General features: G+C 38.8%; 3 protein-coding genes and 1 non-coding gene across 4 annotated transcripts; 2 read left to right on the top strand and 2 right to left on the bottom strand.

Moving 5' to 3' along the window:
* Positions 1 to 801: 801 nt before the first annotated feature.
* On the top strand, positions 802 to 3,772 carry LOC105963307 (Transmembrane amino acid transporter family protein). Its single transcript, XM_088813978.1, has 3 exons — positions 802 to 1,269; positions 1,842 to 2,449; positions 3,108 to 3,772. The coding sequence occupies exons 1-3, from the start codon at positions 1,092 to 1,094 to the stop codon at positions 3,645 to 3,647; spliced, it is 1,326 nt and encodes a 441-aa protein (XP_088670104.1). The 5' UTR covers positions 802 to 1,091; the 3' UTR covers positions 3,648 to 3,772.
* A 1,369-nt stretch (positions 3,773 to 5,141) lies between these two features.
* LOC105963174 (premnaspirodiene oxygenase) lies at positions 5,142 to 7,580 on the top strand. Its single transcript, XM_012987554.2, has 2 exons — positions 5,142 to 6,153; positions 6,864 to 7,580. The coding sequence occupies exons 1-2, from the start codon at positions 5,206 to 5,208 to the stop codon at positions 7,482 to 7,484; spliced, it is 1,569 nt and encodes a 522-aa protein (XP_012843008.2). The 5' UTR covers positions 5,142 to 5,205; the 3' UTR covers positions 7,485 to 7,580.
* Positions 7,581 to 10,097: 2,517 nt separating this feature from the next.
* On the bottom strand, positions 10,098 to 10,204 carry LOC148764907 (small nucleolar RNA R71). The gene has a single exon (XR_016029968.1). It is a non-coding gene; the product is annotated as a small nucleolar RNA R71 (small nucleolar RNA).
* A 7,869-nt stretch (positions 10,205 to 18,073) lies between these two features.
* Positions 18,074 to 20,662, bottom strand: Z-ISO (15-cis-zeta-carotene isomerase). The gene is made up of 4 exons (XM_012987555.2): positions 20,149 to 20,662; positions 19,317 to 19,463; positions 19,014 to 19,223; positions 18,074 to 18,573 (listed from the first exon to the last, which is right to left on the bottom strand). The coding sequence occupies exons 1-4, from the start codon at positions 20,569 to 20,571 to the stop codon at positions 18,238 to 18,240; spliced, it is 1,116 nt and encodes a 371-aa protein (XP_012843009.2). The 5' UTR covers positions 20,572 to 20,662; the 3' UTR covers positions 18,074 to 18,237.
* Positions 20,663 to 21,814: the final 1,152 nt, after the last annotated feature.

Raw genomic sequence — 21,814 nt, forward strand, 5'->3', positions numbered from 1 at the left:
TGTATATGAATAATAATATGAATCGGGGGCTGCAGATTCCGTGAGGATTCGACGTGGGAATTATTCGAGGAATTGTATTAGTGGGAAAACGCCCAACCCTAATTAGGATAAATTCGATCCATATTGTATTCATTCAATTTATGGAAGATGATTTCAGCATTATCGATTGAGTGGCTGCGGATTCCCTTAGCTTGCCCGTATCATAAAAACGAGCTACTCTTAGATATTGTTCGAAGTGAGGGAATAAGTTCCACACTTTTTCCATAAGCCAGGGAAGGGAAGATGTTCGCCTTACGTACATGTTCGATTCAAATGGATTCTTTTCGTATCTATTTTCATACAATACATTCCTCTAACATATGTTACATGAGTTAGATGTTACATGCACCTGGTTATTTACACCGGACGTATTTCAATCGTAGATCTGATTAAATAATCAACCACTAAGCGCACACACATGCACATGAGTGTATGTGCGTGTGATTATAATTCATATGTATATCTACAGTTGAAATCTACCCAGTGTTAATAATCAGGTGTAACATCTAATTACCCAATTACGTACATACGCAGAGGAAAAGGCATCATGTAAATATCATGGGGAATAAAAACATGGGGAATCATGTAAAGTTCAAGTGTTGTTGTGAGTGTGAATTTGGCACAGTGAGTATATATATTGACAGAGAATCTGGTGCTCAATATTTGTGTGAATGTTAGTTGAACTCATTTCTGTTATTCTAGTATTCTTGTTTCATATCAAATCTTTAATTTAATTATTAAATGCCATTTATATTTATTAATATATATATAAAAGAATTTTTATCTGCTTTTAGTTTTTACCCAAGAATTTGGAGTTGACACAATCGTGACTCATATTCCTTTACTCAACTAAATACCCACTAATTAATTAGAAACAAATATCCTAGGATTCGGACATCATATGCATACATACACATCGAATCTATATAAACTATATATAAGTATCTATCTATACACTCTATGGCCATACACCCATCCACATACAGCTTCAAACATTTCTTATCAAACCCGACAAAATTTTAATTTTTTTTCGTTTAATTTCAAAGAAAAAAATGTGGTCGAAGATTTGGAAATGCAGGGAGGAAGTTAAAACTAGCGAGCAGATAAATTACGATGTTTTCGGGGAATTAGAACGTAATAACGATGATGTTAAGGCGGGCCATGCGGAAGATCGAAACAATAGTACTTCTTTTCTTCATGCAGTCATCAACATGGTTGGAATGCTTATTGGTAATTATAATAAATATATATATACTTTTCCTTTATTACATGTTTTAAAATTTCATCCCATCGCGAAAAAATGCCGTTTACCGAGTTTAATTACTATGTTCGGTTTAATTCGTGGTTAAATCAAATTTCATCAAGGTTCGTTATTAACTTTCGAACTCGGCCGGATCTTGGTGTAATCAAACTAAAGAAATATGCATGTATGGTTAATTTTTGAAGTACTCGGACGACAAAGTTTAGATATAACTAGATCGTCTAACCTCGTAAAAACCGTATGCGTATACAAATGTAATATAATATAATTTACGCAGTCGTTTTTACCACCTACGTACATTAATTTTTTGACATGTTCCCAAATTTACGATCGTTCATTTCGTGAAAACGTATCGATGTACCTAATAAAACGTCCGTGATTACACCGAATACATAACTGAAAAAGTCGTTTCAATTTCAATTTTGTAGCGATTTTCAACATGGAATTATATTCGATGTTAAATAATCTCTCGAAATTGCTCTTATAAATCTTGCAAGAATTTTACATAATTAAACCGATATTATATATTCCATGACGACAGGTTTAGGGCAGCTCTCGATCCCGTACGCGTTAGAAAACGGAGGGTGGTCGACAGCGTTTCTACTGGTAGGCCTCGGCGCGGCGTGTTCGTACACCACCCACTTATTAGGGCAATGCATGGCGAAAAACCCGAAATCGAGAGACTACAAAGACATCGGCAACCATGCATTCGGTTCGAAGGGAAGGATAATATCCACCACTTTCATCTACATGGAGATCTTCATGGCGCTCGTCTCCTACACGATCTCCCTCCACGACAACCTCGCCACCGCCTTCTCGGGCGTCCACATCAGCTCGGGCTGGGCCCGCATGTCGCCGCCTCAGCTGCTGGCGGCGATCGCCGTCCTGGTGGCGGTCCCCACCCTCTGGCTGAGGGATCTCTCGTCGATATCGTTCCTGTCGACGGCTGGCATACTCTTGTCGGTTTTGATCTTCGCGATGGTGGCGTGCGCCGCGGCTTTCGGCGGGGTGAGGGCGGACCGCGGGATCCCTGTGCTGCAGATGCAGAGGATTCCTGCCGTTTATGGGCTGTATATCTTTAGCTTTGCTGGTCATATTGTTTTCCCCAATATTTACACTGCCATGAAGGACCCTTCCAAGTTCACCAAGGTATACTTCTTTGTTATATATATATATATATATATATATATATAAACTGCGAGGATTACCTTTTTCTAAATTTCAGACTTAAATCAAACAGTATTAAGTTCAAAGATTTGAAAACTAACAACAAGGGCCATATTTAGACTATTTTTCAAGTAGGAGGGGCGGAGGATCGGAGGGGGGAATCGACTCAATCGAAAGTAGAAGGGGGTAAAGTGATATCTAACCAAGTATGTACGAGGGGGAAGTGGAATTTACCCGGTTGTTACTTATAAGTTCTTTAAGAGTAAATTGGAGTTTAATTGTTAATTTTATCAATTTCTTTTTGAGTATAATTGTTGCATTTAACACCTTAATATTGTACTGAATTGCAAAAAAAACCCTCATGTTATAAATGTTATAAATATTAGCAAAGAGAACTCCTATGATTATTCATTTAACACACTAACAACCTAATATGGTGCATTTTTTTAGGGTGTAGTTTGCATCATAGGGGCAAGTTTGCTAATATTTATGACACGTGGGGTTGTTTTGCAATTAGAGTAAATACATGGGGGGCCAAATGCAATAAATTGGAGTAAATTACAAAAACCTCCCTCCTTTTCTTTTAATTGCTAAAAAAATTTATATTATTAATTTTTATTAACATAAACACCCATTATAGGTATCCATAGTGAGCTTCTCATTGGTGACAACTCTATACACAACCCTAGCATTCCTCGGAGCAAAACTCTTCGGCCCTCAAGTCAGCTCTCAGATCACTCTCAGCATGCCCCAGAACCTCGTACTCACCAAAATCGCATTGTGGGCCACCATCCTCACACCAATGACCAAATACGCCCTCGAATTTACGCCCTTCGCTATCGAGCTCGAGCAAACCCTACCTCGATCGATGAAATCGAGAACAAGGATGATAGTACGTGGGACCGTCGGATCGATCTTGCTTCTATTGATACTCGTTTTGGCTCTGTCGGTGCCGTATTTCGAGCACGTACTTAGCCTCACGGGATCTCTCGTCAGTGTGGGGATATGTATCGTGTTTCCTTGCGCTTTCTACACGAAGATATTTTGGAGGCAAATCGGGAGGCCTTTGTTGATTTTGAATGCGGTTCTCGTTGCTTTCGGTGTTGTTATGGGAGCGTTTGGGACCGTTTCTTCTTCCAAGTCTCTACTCATGAGCTTGCGAAAATCTCGTTCGATTTAGAGTTACGAATTTTAGTTAATGTCGCACATTTTTGATATATATATATGTTTACGTGTGTATGTTTTGGTATTCTTGCACCCTTTTAAATAAATGTAATATATGAAACTACTCGATTGGCGATCTTTCGTTTGATGCTCGTTTGATAAAATATGAAACTCGACTCATGTTTGCGATATATATTAAAAATATGTATAAGGAATTAAGCTAATCGAACTCAATTTCATATGTCTAATAAATCTATTAAAACTTGTTCGAGGTCAACCCAATTGAATCAAATCAAACATGAACCCAACTTTCATAACTCGATTAAAACTCGAACAAGCTTGAACTTTTTTGCGTTCGCCTCGACCGAATTCTTTTACACCCTAATTACATCAAAGTTCATGAGCATGAAACGAATAAAGTGTTTTTATTTTATTTGTGTATTGATTTATTGAAACACATAAATCGTGACTTTTTTTTTTTTTTTTTTTACTTGGCGTGCGTTACTTTTACTATCTTCTTGATCATTGATTTACCGAGTTGAATTTTGGGACATCAATTTTTATTACATCATCTCGACTGATGATCAAATTGTTTTTGGTCTCAACACGTTTTTTTGAATATTTTTCATAAAAATAAATAAATAAATAAATGAAATATGACAAGATTAATAAATGAATTGGTCAAATAAAATTAGAAGGCTCTTATGCATCTACTGTAAATGGTTAGTAGTAGAGCTCAAAAAAAAAAAAAAATCTAAATATTTTAAAAATAAATACAAATCGGGCCAAAATGCACGATTTTCGAGAATTTTATGCATTCTTCCGGTCCCAACCCAAAAAAAAAAAAAAATCATAAATTTCATTTTGGAAAAGCAGAATTAATTTTTTTTATTCCAAAGTCGAATATTTTCCGAGGGATATGCGTGAAATTTTATTATTCCAACTCTGCCCCCAAGTAAGAATTTTCTTCATTCTCTCTATCACATCACTTTTTCGAAATAGTCTAAATTGTAGTACACTATGTTCAATCGATTGACCATTTTTTTTCCTAAGTAGAATATGAGAAGGTGAAAAGTCTATAGCTAAATTGCAATTCTTATCAAATGATTTAATCCAAATAAATATACAGTAGAACTTCAATAAATTAATACTCAATAAATTAATAACCTCGATTATATAATAGTTTTTCTCGGTCACGATTTGATGAAAACGTGTTAAATTATTAACTCGATAATTTAATAATTCGCTAAATTAATAGAATTTCCTTAGTCCAGACAGTATTAATTTATAGAGGTTTAACTGATATATATTTATAAGTTGTAGTTAAAAATCTACAGATTTTTATATTGTAATAAGAGTACAAGTCCTACCATTGTTCTTAAACTATGGTTAGGTTTAGTCTATGCACACTCCTTGAATACTTTTCTTTGTAAGAAAATTATAAGAACAAATATATATATATATATATATATATATATATATATATATATATATATATATATATATATATACTATATGCTTGCATGCAAATATCTACAAGCCATTAATAATTATATTCCTTCTCCAATAGAGCTATGGTTCTCAACTTCTTCCTCAACAATGCCACCATTTTCTTCTTCCTCTTCCTCTCACTCCTATTCGTTACTCGATGGACGAACAAATCGAAATCGAAATCCAACGGGGGCCCGCGGAACCTCCCACCGGGCCCACCGAAGCTCCCGTTGATCGGCCACGTCCACCTCCTCGGAACGCTCCCGTTCCGTTCGTTCCAAACCCTAGCCAAAACCTACGGCGACATCATGCACTTCAAGCTCGGCGAAGTCTCTGCCATCGTCATATCTTCGCCGGAGATTGCAAAGGAAGCGCTGAAAACCCGCGACCCCAACTTTGCCGACCGGCCGGACAGCGTCGCCGCCAAGATCATGTGGTACGATTATAAGGACATAGCTTTCAGCTCTTACAGCGAGTACTGGCGCCAAATGCGCAAAATATGCATAATCGAATTGTTGAGCGCCAAAAATGTCCGATCGTTCGCCTCGATAAGAAATGAGGAAATCTCGAGCCTCGTGGAGTCGATTAGTTCGTCTAATGGAGACGTGATTGATATCACCGAGAAGATTTTCAAAGTGACGAGTTCGATAACTTGTAGGGCTGCTTACGGTAAGGTTTGTAGAGATAGAGATGCATTGATCAAGGTTATGAACGAGGCGTTGCTTTTTACGGGAGGGTTTATGGTGGCGGATCTTTTCCCGTCTTCGAAGGTGTTGAGTGTTTTGAGCTGGAACAAGCATCGGTTGTGGCGGATGAGGCGGAAGCTCGATGTGATTCTTGATGACATCATCGACGAACATAAGGTTAATTTAGCGCGTTTTAAGGAAGAGTTGTCGGAGAATGGTGATGCGGCGAGGAAGGGGAATGGGGAGAGCGGCAACGAGGATCTAGTTGATGTTCTATTGAGGATTCAGGAGAAGGGAGAGCTCGAGTTTCCGATCGAAAACGACAATATCAAAGCCATCATTTATGTAAGTACTTCTTCGATCTCCTAAATATTTCAAGTAAATTACAATGTAAAGTCAGGGTGAAAATTCAAACGGCATTTCCGAATTCCACCAATTCCCATGTGAATATTTCCAATTTTTTTTTGGAAAAAGTATTTTTCATTCTGAATTCCGACATATTAGATTCCAACTCCCGATCGGATTTTAATTTTCCAAAAAATTTCCAAATATTCTGATTTTTTTTTCTTCGAAAACTAGAGTTATAATAGCAATACTGTTAGATGTCTTTTATAATATAGGTGGCTAAGAAATGGGAATTTTGAATTACGATTCTGATCTGAAAATTTCCGATTTTGGAACTGAGTTTTTTTATTCCAATTTTCCGAAATTCTGATTTTCGATTTTTCGATTTTTTTTTTATTTTATTATTTTTTTTTATTTGGTTATGGAAATAAAGTTAGTCTTTTCCACTTCCAAGAAAAATGGAATTTTCCGAAAGTGCTAATTCTGATCCGATCCAATCCGATCCGATCCGATCCGATTTGCACCCCTACTTGAGAGAAATTGTACCAAACCACAATTCATTTTATACGATAACATATACAGAAAAATGTCGATTTCCCTTAACCGATGGAGGTTTTATACCGTTTATCCGAGTATTTATGCCCCCGTAGTTATTTTATGTTGGAAATAAAGATTTAAGTAGTTGCATCGTGTCTTCGTTTCTCAACCAGGACATGTTCTCAGCCGCAACCGAAACTTCATCATCGACAATCGATTGGGCAATGGTGGAGCTAATGCGGAACCCACGCGTAAGAGCAAAGGCACAAGCCGAAGTAAGAAACGTCTTCAAAGACAGCCAAAAAATCGACGAAACCGAAGCTTCAAAACTAAAGTACCTAAAGCTCGTGGTCAAAGAAGCCCTAAGGCTACACCCCGCAACTCCGTTACTCTCGCGGGCATCGAGAGAAGACAGCGAAATCAACGGCTACTTTATCCCCGCAAAAACCAAAGTCCTCGTCAATAATTGGGGCATGGGAAGAAATTCCAAATATTTTCCGAACGCGGAAAACTTCGAACCAGAGAGGTTCGAGAATAACGGGATTGATTTCAATGGAGCTAATTTTGAGTACCTACCGTTTGGGGCGGGGAAGAGAATGTGCCCCGGTATGACGTTCGGATTGGCGAGCGTTGAGCTTCCTTTGGCGCATTTGTTGTACCATTTCGACTGGAAGCTTCCGGAAGGAATGAAGCCGAGTGATTTGGAAATGCTCGAGAATCCGGGAATAAGTGCACCGAGAAAACACCATCTTCGCTTAGTTGCCACTCCCTATAGACCTAATTCTTGCAATTAGACAAGTTATATTACATCTCTAAATAAAATTTGATGGTGTTCATCAATTTCCGAATAATATAATAATGAATGAATAAACGAGTGTTCGACATTTTTAGCACTCTCTGGCAGTGCCAAGTCCAGGAATATGATACATGGTGGGGCTTAAATTTTTGGGGGTACGGGGACAGCGCCACTGGAAAAAAATTTAGGACTTTTTTATGACAAAATCAAAAAATAGAAAAAAAAAAAGGGCTTTTTGCATAATTATGAATTTTGGGTAAACTAATTAATAATAATTGAGACTTTTTTTCATTAATTTGAACTTTGGGTGGGCTTAATCGATATATAGGTATAATTTGGAGTAAATTTTGTAATTTAAGGATGGACTTGAGTCCACCCTCCCAAAAGGATGGACTCGCCCCGACTGTACATCCAATCCTTGTAATCGTAGCATTGTGTTAAGTTCTTAATATAATATTATTTTTTCATGTTAAAAAAAACCCAGATAAATACATGAATTATGACGTAGAACGAAAGCACGATAAATAATTAATTTCTACGAATTAATTCTATAGAACAAAATAACATTCGGAATCCACCGAAAATTCTGGAATCCACCAGAAAAATAGAGAAAACTCTAAATATTTTATTAAAATTCGATTTTTTTTTTAGAGAAAACTCTAAATATTTCATTAAAATTCGAAATTTTTCTTCAAAATAAAGTCCTAAGGCAGCTATTTATACTAAAAAGCTGAAAACCCTAATTAAACTAAGAAATTACTAAAAATTACAAAAAACGGCAAAAACGAGTTAAATCCTAATTCCAGTAGATCTCGTAATTTTGGGAACAACCCAATTTACGGAATCCTAATCCGATTTTTCTATGATTTGATATTAATTTTCTAAAACTTACCTAAAATAGCAAAAACGAACTTTTAAGAGTCTAAACGACGTTGGATTGCTGAAATTTAACGTGATTCATGAGCTTTGCTCATGAGTTTTGTTTCTTGCGCCGTTTCACTTGAGATAGAGTTCGTTTCGTACTCAAATACAATGTGAGTTCGTTGAAAACCCTTATTTTTCCATAATTTCTTTCGATATCTCCACCGATGCCCATTAATAACTCTTCTCCGAATTAAATAGTTATTTTGCAATTCGAATCCAATTTGAGGTTCCTTATCAAATTATTCAACCATAATGATGATGCTAAAATGTAGATCACCTGGGGTAGAGTAGAAAACGAGCTGGGAGAGCAAAACGGATCAGTAGTTCGTCAACTCGATGATCCTGAGGTCCCTGCGAAATGAGCACACGTGAACTACGCCGGGGGTTGATCCGGCGGAAACCCCTCCGACGCTCAAGTTAGACGTGCTGATAGTGGAAATAGTCCAGAGAATACAGTTGATAGTATTACTCAGTTAATAGGACGTACCTTATGGAATGAGTTCAAATGTGTATTTATAGCTTAGTTGAGATTGTCGGGCCCGAACCTTGCTTGAAGGTGATTGGGCCTCGGTGATAGTGGTCTTCGATATTGGGCTCGTGGCCCAGTAGGTAATTAATTTGTAGGCCCATTGGGTTGGGCCAATTAGGCATATCATTAAGCCCCCCACTCTCGAGTCGATGTGGGCCATGTTGAAATGGGTGACATATCGTGTCGAGAGTAAAAATTGTAGTAGTCGATGGTGTGCGATAACGCGTTGGAGCGTGTGTCGGAGGGGCGTGAATGCGCATTGGTGCATAGCGCGACCAAGTTGTCGCGATGTAAGTTAATTGAATCGTCGGTTTTGTCCCGCGACGATGTAGTAGCGAATTATCTCCTCGTGGGAGTTGTCTCGTCGCGGGGTAATAGTGTTGATCGAGTTATCTCCTCGTGGGAGTTGTCTCACGATAATGTAGTACCACGGATCAAGTAATCTCCTCGTGGGAGTTGTCTCTGGGGTAATAGAGTTGATCGAGTTATGTCCTCGTGGAAGTTGTCTCACGACAATGTAGTAGCACGGAGCTAGTATTCTCCTCGTGGGAGTTGTTATTTTTCGACATTGTCAATGTTTTGACGCGTTGCTTATATGTGTTTACATATAGCCTTATGCGTGATATACTTGAGGAGGGGATCAGACTCTCAAGAATTTTTTATGGGGGTCGTGCCCCTTGTTAGACCTCGTGGGTCTTAAGTATGTTTGGACCGTGGCCACGTTTTAATGAATGACCCATCGAAAACAAGTAGATAAATTTGAGTAATCAAGCTGGCCAGGCTATATAGATTCTCATAATATCTCTAAGTGCTTCTAGGGTTGTAATTGTGCTAACTTGAGCTTGCGATTATATAGTGAATTTCGGGCGAGTTGTCTCTTCATGGGAGTTGTCTCGCGGTGAGTAATATTATCGAGCGAGGTGGTTGCACGTGGGAGTTGCCTTGCAACAGATTTGTAGTATCGAGCGAGTTGGCTCCTCGTGGGAGTTGTCTCGCTGCGGGTTGTGTTACCGAGCGAGTTGGCTCCGCCTGTTCAAGCACTTCTTACAAAGCGCAGCCCGAGAATGGTTACAAACTCGCGCACCGCACTCCATCTCATCTTGGGCCCAGCTAGCACAACTTTTCATGAATACATACAACTCCCCAACAAAAACTGAGAGAATCCGAAGAGAAATTCAAAATTTCATACAAGAAGCCGGTGAAGCATTATTCGAAACGTGGGAGCGGTTCAAACAGTTAGTAAGGAGGTGCCCCAATCACGGACTGCAAGAGTGGCGCCAACTGCAAATATTTTACGATGGATTGCAAGACAATTCGAGAACCGTGCTCGACTCTGCAGCTGGAGGTATGTTCATGAGTTTGACCTACGACGAAGCATACGAGCTCTTGGAACGAATCGCTAGAAATAAATACATGCGGGCATCGGACCGGTCGAATAGCGGAGCAGTCAAGACGGGAGGAATTTTGGAGTTAGATGGGGTCACTGCAATCACGGCCCAATTGGAGAAGCTATCGAAGCAAGTAGCGGCTTTGCAGACTCAGCAATGCAAGTCCACGCAGTCCAAGTTCCCGACCAGCGCGTAGAAGAAACGGAGTCTCTGAATTATGTGCATGACACCAACCGGCAACAGAGGAACCCGTACTCCAACACGTATAATCCGGGATGGAAGGATCACCCTAACTTTGGGTGGGGAGGAAATCAGCAAGGACAAAGGCAAGCACCACCTCAAGGTCAACAGCCTAATTATTCACGACCAGCTCCCGGATTCCAAAATCTGCCTCAAGCTCAACCTCAAGGTGGAGATCTCGCAAATATCTTGGCGCAATTTATGACAACCACCCAAGCCTCCATCCGAAATTTGGAAACACAAATGGGTCAACTTGCAACCCAGCTAACCGCGAGACCATCGGGAGCACTGCCGTCAAATACAGAAGATCCTCGGAAGAACAACGTCGAGCAGTGCAACGCTGTGAGTTTAAGGAATGGGAGACAATTGGAGGAAGCCCCACGAAAAGAGAAGCAAAATACGGTGAGTGAGAAGCCGAGCGTGATTGAGGAAAAAGAAGCAACTCACGAAAAACCACTATCATCCCCAGTGAAATCACGAGCCCCTCCAATTCCATATCCTCAGAAGCTTATAAAGAAGAAGCTCGATGCCGATTATCAAAGATTTTTGGACAAACTGAAGGAAATCCAAATAAATATCCCGTTTATTGAAGCCCTTCAAAAGATGCCAAAGTGGGTGAAGTTCCTCAAGGATCTCGTGACAAAGAGGAAGAAATTGCAAGGGAACGAGATGATCCAACTCACGGAACAATGTAGTGCAATTCTTACACGGCCCCTTCCACAAAAACTCGGCGATCTAGGTAAGTTCACTATCCCTTGTACTATAGGAGGTAAAATTTTTAGATCACTTATTGATTTAGGTGCTAGCATTAATCTTATGCCTTATTCCACTTATAAAAATCTTGGGTTAGGTGAGATTGAACCTACAGCTATAACTCTTCAATTAGCCGATAGGTCTTTGGTTTACCCAAAATGTATTTTAGAGAATGTGCTAGTAAAGGTGAACAAATTTATCTTCCCGGTTGATTTTGTTGTACTCGATATAGATGAAGATAGGGAGATACCTCTTATTTTAGGGAGACCGTTTTTAGCCACTTCGAAAACTCTAATTGATTGTGCTAGTGGTGATCTTACAATGACGGTGCATGATGAAACGATCAAGTTTAATGTTTTTTGTGCTAGTAAAAATCCATGTGAGAATAATGAGTGCTTTACTATTGAGCTTATGGATTTTACAAATCATGAAAAATTTGATGTTTCAATTTTGGACCATGGGAAAGCATCGTTGAGTGCAGGAGATGACGACAGAAAATGGAATCGGAAGGAACACATTTATTGTGCGGACTCAAGTTCCACTCCTCCGAGAGATAGTCAAAAGAGTTGGGGTGCCAACGGTGATGAACGTGCAAGGAGGATGTGACCACCTAAAGAATCAAACGAGCATCATCGGGGAGAGGAATTCAATCGCCAAGTGACTTCGGTCACGTTAGCTTGAACAAAGAAGCAGACAAAGTTCGGCTGAAGACTGTAAACTTAACGCTTCTCCGGAGGCAACCCGAGATTTCGTTTTTTTTCTTTATTTTATTTTATTTTATTTTATTTTTTGTTTATTTTGTTGGTTGTTAGTTTTATTTTATTTTAACTAAAAAAAAAAAGTTTTAGGGGCACTAATAAGAAGTTTGTATTTTTCAGGGACCTAATTGCAATTATTCACACGGCCGTGCAAGAAAAAGGAAGGAATCTCACACGGCCGTGTGAGATTTCGGTGAGGCTACTGTATAAAATCGCAAATTGGTGCGGCCGTGCGGATTCCAGGCTTAAATCTCGCACGGCCGCCCGAGAATTAAAGGAGCTACTGCCCAAAATCGATAATTGGCGCGACCGTGCGGATTCCAGGCTTAAATCCCGCACGGCCGTCCAAAACTAAAAAAACGGGCAGATTTAAAGAGGGGTTTCCACACCCCAATTTTCACAATTTCAAATCCCCCCACCCCTCCTTCAAACCCTTGTCTTCCTCTTTCGAATTTTTTTCTTTTCTTTGCCAAATTTCACCGAAAATTCACCAATTATACACATATATTACTTAATCAAGGTGGGTTGTTGTTGATTTGTGCAGGGAGGATTCAAGAAAGGTACAAATTTCTCAAAAAATCCATTCCACCAAGAACGCCCGCAAGGTGTTCGACGAATTGCCCAAGTCAAGTTTGGGGAAAATTTTGCACACTAATTCACTCCAAAACTCCTCCACAAGCATTCTCAAAGTATGGGGAAACGAGGACGTGACGGGGAGGGCACTTCACAAGGTGAAGGCACTTCAAAAGGCAAGGGGAAGGGCAAGAAAACCGACCAAATTCCGACCCCCGACGACGACGCTTTTTGTGTCGAAGGCGCCAATGCTCGTTTTGAAAAGCAAAAGGTGAAGAAACTAGTGACGGAGCGTGCATATGAGATCACCCTTCCACAATTTGCCCCGTTACATCAAGAATTCATACGACGAGGGTGGCAAGCACTCTTGGAACCGGAGGGGTCGATCAACTTATCATTAGTCCGCGAGTTCTATGCCAACACTCGTATCCTCCTAACAACGGATCGGAAGTCGAGCACGGTTCGAGGAAAGCGGGTCGATTGGTGTGCCCAAGCAATCAACGCATTCTATCACCTCCGCCATACACCATTCAATTGGGAGCAAATGCAACTCGCGGTTACAAGAGATCAAATCGCCGAGGTGTTGTGTGATGGACCCCCAATTTGGTCCGAACTCTCGACCGAGGAGGCATACGAGTTGGAGTGGAAATGCATCCACCAAATAGGCAAGGCGTGCCTTACATTCATTTGTGCCAACTTCATTCCCACCCTACGAAATGAGCACGCGTGAACTATGCCGGGGGTTGATCCGGCGGAAACCCCTCCGACGCTCAAGTTAGACGTGCTGATAGTGGAAATAGTCCAGAGAATACAGTTGATAGTATTACTCAGTTAATAGGACGTACCTTATGGAATAAGTTCAAATGTGTATTTATAGCTTAGTTGAGATTGTCGGGCCCAAACCTTGCTTCAAGGTGATGGGGCCTCGGTGATAGTGGTCTTCGATATTGGGCTCATGGCCAAGTAGGTAATTAATTTGTAGGCCCATTGGGTTGGGCCAATTAGGCATATCACATAATTATCTTTAACCATTTGTGCTTGAGAAATTACTATTATATTTCAAGTTGGAACGAATATAATGTAAAAAAAAAAAAAAAAAAAAAAAAAAACCTAGTTGTCAAAATCTCCGACACCTGCACCGATTGTCTCGAATTTTGTTTTCCTTCCAATTTTTCAACAAAAAGCCTAATTTAAGTTTTTTGTAAAACATTAATTTGATTTAGGTTCTGTTTTAGAATTTTAACATATTGAATTGTCGCTAGAAGATTAATTTATTTTATTTTATTAATTGAAACTTTAGTAGTTAGTATGTTTAATTTTGTCGCTAGAAGATTTATTTATTTATTTATTTTATTAATTGGAATTTTAGTAGTTAGTATGTTTAATTTGATAGATGCGGATGTTCTCATTTTAAAAAAAATATTTTTCTTTTTGGCAATTGTATTTCTGAACTTTTGGTTAGTGAACATACATTAATAACATAGTTATATAATTAACTATTGTTAAGAAATTTGTTTTTTCGTATATGCAGAATGATACATTAATAACATAATAACATAAAGAAGAAAAAAATCAATATAACTATATAATTAACTATTGTTAATAATTTGTTTTTTCGTATATGCAGAATGATATATACTTGATGTGTTTCGTAGCAACCAATTTGTTATCTTCTAGGCTACAGGGACGGAGACGAGTATAGAAATACGATAACTATCAAGACAATGAGGTCGACGAGGACCATAGGACTATACATTAACGAGACAAGGACAATATTTGAAGCTACAGATGGGGAACTTGGATGACTTTCCAAATTAGACCAGAATTTTCATCCTCTAAGCCAATGATTTGTCATACGAAGTCAGTCTTGTGAAGACGATCGAAACCTCTTTTGTTTTTATACATACTTAATATTTTCTAATATACGACAAGTAATAAACAAACCGTTTATATTTTGAATATAAATGAAAGCTTGCATGAAAAAAAGACAAGATACATTCACTTTCATGGGCATCATCACCATAATATATGCAAAGGTATATATTATGTACAAATGTATCTAATATAATTTATGTACTCGTTTTTTTACCAAATTTGCTTACAAATGAAGTTCCTACTCCTATATATACTAGGCCACCTCCTCATTGGATGGTGAAGATCTATTTGATTTAAGAGCCAGTAGTTGTTCACTAGAACACTCCAAAAAATTCCTACTAAAATATCTACGAGCATTCAAGAAAGTTTTCTAGAATCCTCCAAGCATCGAACAACTCCAACTAAATATCTACGAGCATTCTAGAAAGTTTTCTAGAATCCTCCAAGCATCGAACAACACCAAGCATGGTTTGTTTCTGTTCAAAAAAAAAAAAAAATACAAAGATAAATACGAGAATTATTCAAACATAATTATCTCTAACGATGTGTGCTTTAGAAATTACTATTATACTTCAAGTTGGAATTAATATAATGTACAGAAAACAAAAACAAAAAAAAACCATAATCGTCAAAATCGTGCACTCGAATTTTCTTTCTCTCCCATTTTTCAAACAAGAGCTATCGGCTATCGTCTTCTTCACAAGACTAGTTGGGAATAAGAGACTATCGAGATATGGAAAGGCAAGTCGACCCCAAGTTTTATCTCCATCTTCGATCGACTTCTTCAATCGTCTTCTCACGAGGGCTATAGTACAAATATCTATTCTTCTCTAACTTAATCACAATCTTATTTTCCACCCAGTATACTAGTTTCAAATAACAACTAAATAATATACGGATCATGCAAAAACAATAGTTCCAAGCTCCCCAATTAGGGTTCTCCAAAACGCCATTTTCCTTAATCCAGAATTCAATATCCATCTTACCACGGTCTCTCGTGTTGCCTTGGCACAAACAAAGGCTCCGTCCCAAAAAGAACCCACTATCGTAGGCAGTTCAATACTAAGCCCACTAATAAGTTCTTTGGGCTTTTGCAACCTCTTCAACTCGTCGGTTCTGGAATCAAAATATATTATGTGTGTAGCCTTGTTACGTTACCTACTTCGCCTAGAACCCGATAGATAGCTCCATCGGCGAATATTCCATGTCCCATCATATGCAGCCAAAGAATACACTGGTTCCTTTCCAAGCTCCTCCCAATTAGGGTTCTCGAAAACGCCATTTTCCTTAATCCAGAATCCAATATCCATCTTACCACGGTCTCTCGTGTTGCCTTGGCACAAACAAAGGCTCCGTCCCAAAAAGAACCCACTATCGTAGGCAGTTCAATACTAAGCCCACTAATAAGTTCTTTGGGCTTTTGCAACCTCTTCAACTCGTCGGTTCTGGAATCAAAATATATTATGTGTATAGCCTTGTTACCTACTTCGCCTAGAATTCGATAGATAGCTCCATCGACGAATATTCCATGTCCCATCATATGCAGCCAAAGAATACACTGGTTCCTTTCCAAGCTCCTCCCAATTAGGGTTCTCCAAAACGTCATTTTCCTTAATCCAGAATCCAATATCCGTCTTACCACGGTCTCTCGTGTTGCCTTGGCACAAACAAAGGCTCCGTCCCAAAAAGAACCCACTATCGTAGGCAGTTCAATACTAAGCCCACTAATAAGTTCTTTGGGCTTTTGCAACCTCTTCAACTCGTCGGTTCTGGAATCAAAATATATTATGTGTATAGCCTTGTTACCTAGTTCGCCTAGAACCCGATAGATAGCTCCATCGACGAATATTCCATGTCCCATCATATGCAGCCAAAGAATACACTGGTTCCTTTCCAAGCTCCTCCCAATTAGGGTTCTCCAAAACGCCATTTTCCTTAATCCAGAATTCAATATCCATCTTACCACGGTCTCTCGTGTTGCCTTGGCACAAACAAAGGCTCCGTCCCAAAAAGAACCCACTATCGTAGGCTGTTCAATACTAAGCCCACTAATAAGTTCTTTGGGCTTTTGCAACCTCTTCAACTCGTCGGTTCTGGAATCAAAATATATTATGTGTATAGCCTTGTTACCTACTTCGCCTAGAACCCGATAGATAGCTCCATCGGCGAATATTCCATGTCCCATCATATGCAGCCAAAGAATACACTGGTTCATTTCTTCTCCGTCCAAGAATCATTCTTACACGAGTAGATACCGTAACTATTGTCTGCGCCGATGAAAACAACCTTAAAATCATCCGTTACCGGATCATAACACATCCCATAAGTCAATGAATATGAATAAATAAGATTCCCGTAAAGATTCTTATATGGTAATCGAAAATACGACTCCGTTCGCGTGGATGGATTCCACAAAGCATATTACGAAATCCTGAACCCATCATCCTCGTCATCATCAAGCTTTCCCAAGAGAACCACGCCGTTACATTCGCGCAACACTATGTGATCCGTTCTAATCTCCAGCACTTGTTGAGAGTGGAAATATTTTCCACCTTCGTATTTAACCACAGAAAGCCCTATATACATTAGGAGGAGATTATTTGGAGAGTTCTTCGAAGACTGGAGATGAATACGGGCAAATACAGGATCGGAAATCATAGTATTCCATTACTTTGAAACTGTTCTGAATCGAAGTAGAGACTTTGACGGTAATTTCGACAGTACAATTTCGTCCATCTCCGGTGGAATATTTGATGGTGATGATGATGATGATGATGATGATGATGATGATGATGATGATGATGATGATGATGATGATGATGATGACGACGATGATATCATCTCTACGTGTGTTCGTTTTAGGGTTCCTAGCTATAGTGTTAAAAAGGAAGGAAAAAAAAAAGAAGCAAAATCATTGTTTGGGTTTGAGGTTGCATGCATGCATGCAACAATTACGTTGAAATCTCATATAACAACTAATTAATTACCGCAGCAGCAAACTAACAAACGTTAATTATTATAGAGATTTTCTTGTATGAAATAATTAGTGTGCGAAGCTTACCTGGGACGAAACAGAGGCAGCAGAAACGATAAGGATCGTGACAAACCAATTCAAATTAGGTCTAATTTGGGAGAGGTTGGGGGTTTTAAATAGGAGAAAAAAAAGTATTTTAGTACAAGGATTCCGTTTCTTTATTATTTATTTGTATATATGTATTGTTGTTGTATTTTATTGGTCAGCTTAGGGGTGGAAATTGGAAAGAAAATTCCGATTTCCCCCGATTACGATCTGAAATTTTCCAATTCTGGAACAAGTTTTTTCGTTTCAATCTGAAATTTCAATTTCCAATCTTTTTTGGAATGGATTGGAACTAATTTTTCACTTTCCAAGGCAAAAATAATCAGATTTATTTTTTTCCAAAAGGGCTTATTCCGATCCGATCTGTCCGATTTACACCCCTAGGTCGACTGGATTATGTCAAGGGAAAGAAATTGGATTCAAAACCTCTAGTGAAGTAATTAATATTAGGAAGATAATAAGCAAGAATAATAGGAATAGAATGTGACCATGAGAATTATGTGTTGGTTTTAGCCATAAACCGAGCGGAGTTTATCCAGTGCACATTTGTATCTGTGGTTCATTTATAATTATAAATATAGATATATATATATATAAACCTTAACCATTCGAAACAGAGTCGTTTCTAAAAACTACCAATGAAGCCGAAAACTTGCCGCCTGCATGAGTGGGTGAGCAAAGTAAGCCCCTAAAGTGAGTCCGGTTATCGAGAGATAAGGCAACCGGAGAAATTCCTTCCAGTAACCTTCCGGCAACTTCTGGCGGCCATCGATAATAGCAGCAAACGGAATCACACTTGTTCTGTTCTTCACATCTTCAAAAGCTTCACCGTATCGAACGGCCAATCTTCGATCTCCGTTCCAAACGCCAAATAAATGGTGTCCGATTAAACCCACGGAGGCTGCTAATGTAACTGAGTTCCCGATCCATATGGTGTGCGCCATGCACCAGATTACTTGCCCCACCATCTTCACAATGTAGCAGCAAAATGAGGAAAACGAGATAATAGATCGTTGTGTTTTAAATGTCAATAAAATTGTATATAAAATGACAAAAAAACAAAGAAAAAAAAAAAGCTTATTGTAGCTTATGCCATATGCAAAGAAATATCCAAAAAAAAATATCTAAATCAAATAATAAAACACTGCAAATCGATCGGTGTAAACATCAACATGAATTAGTTTCTTCAAACAAATTTAAGCTATTGTGACACTAAAATACTGCTTAGTGGAGAGATTGGAGACCGAATTCTTCGTTTTTAAATTATTTTTTTCATTTACGAAAAAAAAATGGGAAAATTGAAACAGAATCGGACCATCACTCGTTAGTTTATAGATTCATCAAACACATTGATGAGCATCTAATAAAGTTAATAAACGGAAGTTTCTATTGCAATGGAGTTTCATACCTGTGGGTGCCTCGTAATTCTCATAATTCCCGTTTCCCAAAGATGCATTTTGGGCTTATCAACCGCGGCGACCTCTAATAAATTGAAGGTCGACGGATAAAGGAAAAAGAATGAAACGAAATTAGAGAACCACAGAAATTCGTGTAGTCCGGGTGTACCCTGAAGTTGCCACAGCTGCACTCCGTCATACCTATGGTTAATGAAATAAACCTGCCACGAGAATAATAACGAACACTCGATTGATATTGTCAAAAGAAAAACGAAAATTATTACAGAAGCACATGGGGGCAGAGAGGAACTCACAACAGTACTAACAGCTAACGGAAGAGAAACACCGGCGAATAACACACGGAATGCTCGTTCTCCGATGAGTTTCTCACCCGTGTCTCTCAGACTAGCTAAGCCACTGTGGACTACTGCAAATATGAGTATAAGGAGTAGCATTGTAACCTGCACACATATAATCAGTAATGAATTTATTAGAAAACAAGAAAACGAGCTTAATTCCAAGAAATCAAGAAATCGAGCATATAAATAATGAAATTACTTCCTAACTGAATTTGTCTCATTTATTCAAGGGGAAATTTGCTAAACACCCTTTCATATTTTCGCATTTTGCTATAAGCCCCTCGGGAAGTTTAGTTGGAGAGCTTAGACTGAAAAGAGTGATTTTAGATCGAAAATACCTTATTTGTCTCCAACTCACCCATCCTTAGAACAACACCCACTCCCACAAAAATGACATTTTTGCCCATCCCTACTAGTCCTCTGCTGCCGGCCGTCTAATTTCCGCCAACCGCATCATTCGAAACATGTTATTTTCATTGATTTTCGGTCTAAGCAGTTTAAATTCTCCAACTAAGCTGTCCACTTTCAGTCTCTAGACTATCTATTTTCAGTGTAGACTTGTCAACTAAGTTGCCCGAGGGAATTATAGCAAATTAAAAATATCCGCCGGGCATGCTCGCAATACAAAATATTTTTTAGGGACTTTTAGCCAATTTTCGCTTTAACTTTCAAAGCTCAATTCCATGCCGGAATCTTAGGTTTCGTTTTGTGAGGGTGTGAGTTCAAAATTAATCTAACTAAAATTAATCAGAGTAGTGAACACAACAAAGGGGGTGAAAATTGAAACCTCGGGGCTGTCGGAAATGGTCGAAACGGCGTCGATGAAGACTTTGCCGAAGCCGGTAGAGTTGTCGATCCAGGCGACGTTTAAAATGTAGAGCACGACCCCCAAAATCGCAGTGAAATAGAGCCACGACGAAATCTTCTGTTCGGACAAGACGAATTCGGCGGAATCTTCACCCACCGTGACGGAAACCTCATCCCCACCATCGGATTCGGTTTTCGTTTTCATCACCCGCGTCAACACCAGGTTCTGGAATCTTCTACGGCCATTATTCTCCAATCGGGAATTCAAGGGTTTATGCTGAGCGATTGATTTGAGGCGAAAAGAAGAAACTTTAGGAGGAATTGGAGGGAGGAATTTGAATTTGGGTTTGGGTTGGTGGAATTGAGAAGAGAGAGGATGCGAGAGCAGAACGGAACTCGCCATTGATGAGTTTAGTGAGAGAATTCAGTGAAGCTCAAACCCAATTGTTTTTTTTTTTTTTCCGGTGGGTGGGTTTATTTGTTTATTTTGGGAAATGGGGAAGGTGGACTTTATATAGTGTAAATTACGAAAAACCTCCTCAAGTTAGGCTAAATAACGAAAAACACCCCCATCTATTCGTAATAACCAAAATTGCCATCTGATTAACTGTTGATCGAGTTTTTTAACAGAAAATTTGTACAGTCTATTATACCCTTATGTTAAATAGGTGAAAAATAAAAGGAAATGTCTGAAATTGTGTAAATTCTATTCCCTATAATCAAAAAAATTCGTAAAAAGTTACAGTGTCAGGGGTTGGTGTAAGACGGAAACAAAAATTAGGGGATTTTTTATAATTACGAATAGATGGGGGTATTTTTTGTTATTTAGCCTGCGTTTAGGGGTTTTTTGGTAATTTAACCCATTTATATATTGAAGTGGAGTATCGGGAGGGAGAAAGTGCTGTCTGTGGTGGCTTTGGTATCTAGCGCCGGCAGCTGATTGGCTGCCTTCTTTTTATTCATTTTGCAACAATTGGATTTTAAATTTATTTATACAAAAATAATAAAGATTAAAAATCAAATTTTATTTTTTTGAAGAAGATGCAATTTATGTAACCTAATTCAATTTGAACGCGTGTTTGTATGTGAGCCCCCAATTGATGAAAATTAGGGCAAACACCATCTCCCTCGAAATAATTATTTTCCCTATTAATTCTTCCCCAATTTCGAAACACCTAGCCCTAATTTATCTTCCTCGTTTCTATCGAATTGTTTCGTCCACAATCTAATATTTAGGGACATTGTAAATGCTTGTTGTGAGTGAGTTTAGCTTGTGCCTTTTGGATTTTGGGCTCCCACTAAATTAACAAAGAATTTAACCCATTAACACTATCTCCACTTAATGCGGCCCACCAAATAGCTCAAAGTCCAATAGGTGACCTGACAATATTTATAATCTTTTGATCTTAACCTCTTGACTTTCGCATTTGTTTCTTTCATCTGGACCGTTCATTCGAGCTACTTAACATCCGCCACTCCCCGAAACTCTCTGTCTCTCTCTCTCACCGTACCACCGCATTGAATTCTTACATTTTCCGGCGACACCTGTTTTACTATGACGATGGTTGTACCACTTATGCTCTCTACTTTTGAGACAATATTGCTTTTCCATCTATATAGTAAACCGCTATGTGTGAGAGAGAGTA

This window comes from Erythranthe guttata, chromosome 14 (genome assembly GCF_056151865.1).
Source record: "Erythranthe guttata isolate IM_541 chromosome 14, IM_541, whole genome shotgun sequence".
Classification (NCBI taxonomy): domain Eukaryota; kingdom Viridiplantae; phylum Streptophyta; class Magnoliopsida; order Lamiales; family Phrymaceae; genus Erythranthe; species Erythranthe guttata.

Excerpts from the sequence above, each read along its gene's own strand:
- Z-ISO (XM_012987555.2), bottom strand. The coding sequence starts at position 20,571 with ATGGCGAGTTCCGTTCTGCTCTCGCATCCTCTCTCTTCTCAATTCCAC. Across the intron at positions 19,224-19,316 it reads CGTTAGCTGTTAGTACTGTT|GTTTATTTCATTAACCATAG; the intron begins GTGAGTTCCTCT and ends TTCTCGTGGCAG. Across the intron at positions 18,574-19,013 it reads GAATTACGAGGCACCCACAG|ATGGTGGGGCAAGTAATCTG; the intron begins GTATGAAACTCC and ends TACATTGTGAAG.
- LOC105963307 (XM_088813978.1), top strand. The coding sequence starts at position 1,092 with ATGTGGTCGAAGATTTGGAAATGCAGGGAGGAAGTTAAAACTAGCGAG. Across the intron at positions 1,270-1,841 it reads CATGGTTGGAATGCTTATTG|GTTTAGGGCAGCTCTCGATC; the intron begins GTAATTATAATA and ends CCATGACGACAG. Across the intron at positions 2,450-3,107 it reads ACCCTTCCAAGTTCACCAAG|GTATCCATAGTGAGCTTCTC; the intron begins GTATACTTCTTT and ends CACCCATTATAG.
- LOC105963174 (XM_012987554.2), top strand. The coding sequence starts at position 5,206 with ATGGTTCTCAACTTCTTCCTCAACAATGCCACCATTTTCTTCTTCCTC. Across the intron at positions 6,154-6,863 it reads ATATCAAAGCCATCATTTAT|GACATGTTCTCAGCCGCAAC; the intron begins GTAAGTACTTCT and ends TTTCTCAACCAG.